We start from the raw sequence: 7,723 nt of genomic DNA, 5'->3' as shown, positions 1-7,723 counted from the left end.
GCAGGAATTCTGGAATAATTGGGGAGTGAATTGATGAAATGCCATAAAATCACTTATCTCCATTGAACTGAAGATAACCTGGGAACTGAAACTCTCCCCAGCACCAGAATCCCCATCCTCATCAGCTGAGGCCAAGAGCTGCAGCACCTCACTCTGCTGCTCTCCAGCTGTCAGAGCTGTGATTGCCCCAGGGAAAAATCCCATTTCATCCCAGGACAGAGCCCACTGGTGGTAATTAACACAGTGCTCATTAGCAGGGTGCATTTGCTCACCTGGGTGGTCGATGTGGTAATGGTACTGGAGGAGGTTTTCCTTGGAGTCCAGTGGTGCCAGCAGGGAGCGAGGGCTCTTCCTGACGTTGGGATCTGTCAGCAGCTCGTGGGTGGTTCTGCCATAGGTGTCCCCAAAGGTGAAGGTGAACTGAGGAACGTAGCCCCCATAGCTGAGGAGGAGAGCAGAAAGGAGCCATCAGCATGATGGCAGTGGTGGGGTTAATTGTGGAATCCCAGACTGGTTTGGGTTGGAAGAAACCTGAAATCCCATCCAGTGCCACCCCTGCCATGGCAGGGACACCTCCCACTGTCCCAGGTGCTCCCAGCCCTGCCCAGCCTGGCCTTGGGCACTGCCAGGGATCCAGGGGCAGCCCCAGCTGCTCTGGGCACCCTGTGCCAGGGCCTGCCCACCCTCACAGGGAACAATTCCCAGTTCCCAATATCCCATCCAGCCCTGCCCTCTGGCAGTGCAGATCTGCTGCAGAGTGTCTGTACCCTGGGCAGGCCCTGTCCAGAGCCCAGGGAAGGGAGGATGGGATGAGCCCAGGGGGAGCAGCAGAACAGGGGGGGGAGAACTGAGAGCACAGCTGTGGTCACAGGAGCCAGCAGGGAGTGTCTGTGTTTCACATGCATGTTCTCCTCTGGCAGCACAAGCTGCTCATCAGTTGTCAGGCATGCACAGGCACAGGCCCCTGGTCCATGGAGAAACGTGGGAGCAGCACCTGTGGATGGGAAAACTCCCAGCCCAGCCTGGGCTTTGGCAGCACCAACATCCCCAATCCCCCAGTTCAAATACCATTTCCAGTTCAGTGCCCCAGTTTAAACTCTGCAGTGCCTCTCTGCTCTGACACACTCTGAGCAACTGAGAAAATCCCAGTGTCTCTTGTTCATTGAAACTCAAAAATCAGAATGATTCCTCTCTTGCACCCCCTCTCTCTGCTCACAGCGAGGAGGGGGCCCAGGCTGATGAGCCCACCCAGGCACAGGGGGGCACAGGGACGGTGATCAGTCCCAGAACAAACACAGCTCAGATTTTTGGGATCTCTCCAGTGCCCAAGCCCTGGGCTGGGAACTGTGACTTGTTGTGGCCAAGGGCAGGGCAGGTGCTGGAGCTCTGGGACACATCAGACACTCAAGCTGTTCCAGTCTCACATTTCCCAATGCTGATGCTATTCCAGCACTGAAGGAAGGTAGAGCAGCCAGTTGCAATGGACAGAAATATTCCATCAATGAGCCCAGCGTGGATCCGGGGCTAGAGCCAGATGATGCATGAGGATCATAAGATGATGAGTAAGTCCTTTCCCTTCCAAACAGTTTAAACAGCAGCCAGCAGAGCTGTGCATTCACTCCTGGCAGGTTTCCCCACTCTGCATGCAGGATTCCTCCTGGTGCCTCATCCCCAGGGGTTCTCAATGAGTTCTTGCAACACGGATGATAAACTGAGCAAGGGCACAAATGACACAGCCCAAATAATTACAGGATGGCTGGAGGGATTTTGATCCTGGACAAAATAATGGCTGGGCTGAGAAAGGGCTCTGTTGCCCTGCAATTAAACAGAGATCACCTGAGCCAGGGGGGATCTGCCAGGGAGGGAGGCACAGGTAAATCCTGGGGCAGGGCTGGCTGTGCCCCGTGCTGGGGCTGATGGAGGATCCCCTTTTGGGGAGCCCTGTTTGGGCTCAGGCTGGTGAGCAGTGAAACCCCTGTGGCCCGAGGCTGAGCCCTCTCACCCCCCCTTGCTCAGCCCTATCTGCTCCATCACCACTCCCAGGCTGCCACCCAACCTGCTCTGCCTCCCTGCCAAGCAGAGCCTTGGCCCTGCGCCATCCTCGCTTGTCTCCAAACCCTCCCAGCTCTGCAGGGCCAGGCTGTGCCCAGCATTCATGGACTGACCCCTTCTCTGCCCACCCAGACCCTCCCAAGCCATCCCACTCGCTGGGTTTAGGCCTCCCAGTCCCTGGAGCACTGTGGTGGCTTTTCCAAACCCCTGCTGTGGCTTCCCAGTCCCCTTGGGCACTGTGGTGGCTTTCCAGACTCCTGCTGTGACCATTGCCTGCCCTGATGACAATGATGTGCTCTGGTGCTCTCTCTCCAGTGTTTGTAGCTCCTCTGGCACAGGGGGTGCAGCACCTGGGACACTTGGGGACATGTGCACACAAACCCTGCTCCTGTGACAGCCCAGTGCAGGGCTCTGCTGGGGATGCCCTCCAGGCAGCTCCTCCTCACTCTCAGCACCCAAAGCAGATGCAAAGCAGCATCCTCAGCACCCACGGTGGCTCAGGGGGTGCCCCCAGCCTGCACAGCACCAAGAGAAGCAGCAGCAGGGTTTGCCTCCTCCTCCTCCTCCTCCTCCAGCTCCGGAGAGGAGCAGCCCCAGGTGCTGAGCCCATCCCAGGGCTCGGAGCTGCTCCTGAGGGAGCTGCAGCCAGGCAGGGGTGAGCAAGGGAAGGAGTTGGGGCTTTTGGGGCTGCAATTCCAGCCCCAGCTCCCTCCTTGCTGTTCCCTCGTCTGTCCCCCAGCACAGCTCTGATGGCACACAGGGAATGTCACATCAGATGGCCACAGCAATGCAAAAATGAGTAAAAAAACCCCCAGGCTCAGAGTTTATGTAAGTGGGAAGGTGGAGAGATCAGTCATGGAAAATCCTGCCTGTCACTGCAAGGGGAAGGGCTGCTTGGGTCACCACCAGGAGCAGCCTAAGGAAATGTTCTCCACCCTCCCCCTGTGCCTGGGCTCTGCCTCCCCACACCTGCCTGGCATTCCCTGTGCCAGGGCTCACCTTGGCCTGGGCTGATCAGGGGTTTCACCTGCTTTTCCCTTGGGGCCAACCCAGCCCTTCCACCCAGCCCAGGTCTCACCAAGGACCCCACACACAAATTCACAGCAAATCCCAAATTCCTCCCATTCACATCTTACCTTCTCCCCCTGCCTCATAGCCAGGCTTTCTTCCTTCCAAGCCTTTAGAGGAGAGTGCCACAAAGAGCTTTGGGAAGAAATCCAGCTACTTATGGAGGAGATGACAGAAGTTCCCAGTCTCTGACCCAGCAGCAGGACAGGGCTCCAGCCCAGTGACCAGAGGGTGTCACATCTCTACAACCCCTTAGTCAAAGGAGACCTCCAAAAATCCTTGATGCAAATATTAAGACAGTTTGGAAGCCAAGCCCTGCACAGTAGCTCTGCTGACATTTGGCAGCTTAAAAGAAATGGGGAAAAAGGGAGGGAAAGAACCATTTTGGCTTTGCTGTCCATGTGCCATGGCATGGTCTGTAGCTGTACCCCTCTCTGTAAGGTGCTGCTTCCCCTGGAGCTCTGTCTCCTTCAGACTATGGATACATGGAATGTTGAATAGTGCCTTTAAAAAACCCCAAAACATCCTGAGTCATAAACACTCCCTGACCCCAAGCAGAGCCATGTGCATTGGAAATGGATGTTTTGGATGAACTCACCCAGGGATGTGGTAGGGGTTTTCAGGGAAGATGCTCTTTCCCCTGGAGCCTGCCATGATGATGTTACAGCTCGTGCTGGGCAGGGGGAGAGGAGACACAGCTCAGTGCAATCACCAGGGGAGCCTCTGTGATGTCAGCCCCAACAGGTTCCACCTGCAGCACAAACCCCTCAGCTCCTCCAGGACACAGCTCTGTCCTTGCCCACCTGGGTGTTTTGGAGGAGCACAGGAATTTTACAGCGTTTGTCAGGTACCCTGAGGGCCCCCAGCCCGGGACCCTGGGAGTGGCCCCAGCACACACACAGGTCCATATTCACAAACACAGCTCCATGTTCACAAACAAACACAGCTCCATGGTCACACACACAGCTCCATGTTCACACACAGCTCCATGTTCACACTCACAGGTCCTGGTCACACTCACAGCTCCATGTTCACACACAGCTCCATGTTCACACTCACAGCTCCATGTTCACACACACAGGTCCTGGTCACACACACAGCTCCATGTTCACACTCACAGGCCCCTGTTCACACTCACAGATCCATGGTCACACTTACAGCTCCATGTTCACACTCCCAGCTCCATGTTCACACACAGCTCCATGGTCACACACACAGCTCCATGGTCACAAACAAACATAGCTCCATGTTCACACTCACAGCTCCATGTTCACACACAGCTCCATGTTCACACTCACAGCTCCATGGTCACACACACAGCTCCATGTTCACACACAGCTCCATGTTCACACTCACAGCTCCATGTTCACACTCACAGGCCCCTGTTCACACACACAGCTCCATGTTCACACTCCCAGCTCCATGTTCACACACAGCTCCATGGTCACACACACAGCTCCATGGTCACAAACAAACATAGCTCCATGTTCACACTCACAGCTCCATGTTCACACACAGCTCCATGTTCACACTCACAGCTCCATGGTCACACACACAGCTCCATGTTCACACACAGCTCCATGTTCACACTCATAGCTCCATGTTCACACTCACAGGCCCCTGTTCACACTCACAGCTCCATGTTCACACACAGCTCCATGGTCACACACACAGCTCCATGTTCACACTCACAGCTCCTGGTCACACACACAGCTCCATGTTCACACTCCCAGCTCCATGGTCACATCCCCCCAGGGCCAGGCTGCCTCTCCCCCCAGGCCAGCAGGGACATCGAGGCAGGGGCTCAGGGCTCCCTGGGCTGCTGTGGAGGCTCAGCCACCCCCCCTCTGCCCGCTCCCCTCTGCCCTGGCTGTCTGGGGACTCCCTGTTGGATCCTGCAGGATGAAGGTTGTTCCCAGTCCCAACACCACATGGCCCTGGTGCCTTGCTGGGTCTCTCCCTGCCCAGCTGGAGGCAGGCCCAGAACAGGAGCTCCTGTTTGCTGAACAGCCCAGGGGTGGTTTGGGATGGATGGGACCACAAAACTCACCTTGTTCCACCCCTGCCATGGCAGGGACACCTCCCACTGTCCCAGGTGCTCCCAGCCCTGCCCAGCCTGGCCTTGGGCACTGCCAGGGATCCAGGGGCAGCCCCAGCTGCTCTGGGCACCCTGTGCCAGGGCCTGCCCACCCTGCCAGGGAACAATTCCCAATTCCCAATATCCCATCCAGCCCTGCCCTCCTTGATCTTGAGGCCATTCCCCCTTGTCCTGTCCCTCCATGCCCTCACACACCCCGTGTACATTGAGTTGATCAGCTCTCAAATCTTTGGGAAGAAAAACATGGAATATTTTCCATGTGATCATAGGACTGGTCACTGGTGCAGCTTAAACTTCTTGCATATGAGATGTTTGAATTAAAAATTCAGTATTTATGAACATGCTTGGCTTTTAGACATCTCACTGAGCTGAGTGTTCTTCAGCTTTCTAAAAAATATATAGCAACTTCTGAAGTTGAAAATCATTAACTTCTTTCTCCCTAAATTCCCCTCTCATCTGACTGGAATTGCAATTGGAGCTGCTACTTGACGTAGTTGTTGTGTTTGTCATCCCTGGCATAAGGAGATTATCTAATTATCAAGTACTTACCATGTAAGTTTTAAACCTAATTTTCCCATCAATCTTGAGTATTTTTGTAATTTCCAGTGGTAGTTGTTTGCTGCAGAGGTGTGGTTCTTGCAGGACAGCAGCTTTAAAGGATGGAGAACTTGTGTTGGTTCCCTTCTCCAGGTGTGAGCCCAGAGCTGTCACGTGCAGGACCTGCAGGTTTTATTTCTTTGGGGTGTGAGCAGTGTCAGCCTCAGGAGCAGTTGTGAATTCTGCACAGGAATTCAACCCTGCTGTGATTTCACTGTCACAGATGGAGAAACGATTGAGTTAGAGGTTTCCTTGAGGAGATTAGAACCGTCCAAGCCTTCAGTCTGTTTCGAGAGCCCTTTGTCTCCTCTGGGGCTGAGGTGGAGCCTCAAGGCAGCCCTGCCTGGCTCTGGCTTGGCCAGGGCTGGGGAATGAGGGATCCCAGGGTGGTTTAAACCCCAAACCCTGCCCACAGGAGCTGTTCTGGAGGCAGCAAAGTCCCCAGGCTGTGCTCAGGTGTTCTCCCAGCTGCTGCAGGTGGTTTCTAATGTGCTGCTTCTGTTCCAGAACAACTCCAGCCCCACGTGCCTCAGTACAGGTTTCGCAAGAGGGACAAAGTGATGTTCTACGGGAGGAAGATCATGAGGAAGGTGAGGGCACCTGGTGAAATCCAGTGTAAAGTTGAGAGGTGTAAAGTTTGCAACACTTCACTGGCTGAGCCTGGCCCAGGGCCTTCAGCCTGTAAATCTCACTGGGACGTTGTGGATGTTTCAGAACTCCTGCAGTACTGACTGCATTGCTGGTGGAGCAGCAGCAGCTTCTCTTTCTGGCCAGACCTTTCCTCTTTGAAAAATATTTGCAGTCAGTGAAGGCAGGAATAAATCAATGAGTATCTAACTCCTGTAGGGAGTTAATGGTTGTTTAAATATCCCAGAATCCCAGACTGGTTTGGGTTGGAAGTGACCTTAAAGATCATTCCAGATTGCTCCAAGCCCCATCCAACCTGGCCCTGGGGACACTTCCACGGATGGGGCATCCACAGATTCTCTGGGCCACCTGTTGAATACTTGAGGGTTGCTCTTACCTGTTAAGGTGCCTAATTTCCCTCAAACTTGTGTCTGAGAAGATCAAAATGCTGCTTTGACTCCTGCCCTTGGTGCCTAAACTGAGAGATCTGGGTATTTTCAGCCTAAAATGTATTTGAGTTTGCCCACATACCCGAGCTCTGGCCAGGGGCAGCCGTGCCCAGCAATGCCAGGGCTGCAGGGTGGGTGGCTCAGCTCAGAGGGACAGGGACAGACCCAGAGCCAAAGGCACAGGGTGCAAGGGAAGGGCCCACCAGGCACAAGGAAAAAGTTCTTCATGGGCACAGAGCAGCACTGGGACAGGGTCAGGGATGGCATTTCCAACACTGGAAATTTTCAAAGCCCAGAGCACCCCAAGGGAACTTTGAAATCAGCTCAGCTTTAAGTGGGCAGGTTGATAAGGGACCTACAAAGGCTCCTCCCAGCCTAAAGCATCAGATTTTAACACTGAGATGAAGAAGCTGTTTATTGAAATGCAGCACCAACCAACAACCCCAAGCCTACTGAGGTCCCACCAGCACAAGGGGATTTGGGCCAGCACCTTTCCAGCATTCCCAGAAACTCCCTTCAAAACTCTCTTCTTTTAATGGTCTGTGGCTGCTCCCTCCAAACCCAGGAGTCACATCCTCCCCAGAGAGCTACTGAACAACCCCACCTCAGTGTCAGCTCTCAGGGCAGACACCTGGGTACAAAAAAAAGAAGTGGAAATTCACTTTTGTCAAGGTTATCATTAGAATTTATTGATATGAGACAAACTTTGTATGTCACCATGTCAATGGAGGAACAGCATGTCCAGATGTCACAGAGCCCATCCCTGCCCTGGGAGCACAGGAGACCACACACACCCAGCTGGGTGGCACTGGGGACATTCCTGGGGCAGGAA

At 54.3% G+C, this 7,723-nt stretch overlaps 1 protein-coding gene across 1 annotated transcript in view; it reads right to left on the bottom strand.

Moving 5' to 3' along the window:
- FAM166A (family with sequence similarity 166 member A) overlaps positions 1–4,167 on the bottom strand; it is a 15,986-nt gene extending 11,819 nt beyond the window's left edge. Inside the window, exons 1-3 of the mRNA XM_031059232.1 lie at positions 4,142–4,167; positions 3,719–3,793; positions 273–442 (exon numbers count right to left, since the gene is read on the bottom strand). Coding sequence (XP_030915092.1) covers positions 273–442; positions 3,719–3,793; positions 4,142–4,167 — 271 coding nt within the window. The remainder of the gene's footprint in view (positions 1–272; positions 443–3,718; positions 3,794–4,141) is intronic.
- Positions 4,168–7,723: the final 3,556 nt, after the last annotated feature.

Source organism: Geospiza fortis, unplaced genomic scaffold (genome assembly GCF_000277835.1).
Source record: "Geospiza fortis unplaced genomic scaffold, GeoFor_1.0 scaffold85, whole genome shotgun sequence".
NCBI lineage: Eukaryota > Metazoa > Chordata > Aves > Passeriformes > Thraupidae > Geospiza > Geospiza fortis.
This window is presented reverse-complemented; position numbering and strand designations above follow the sequence as displayed.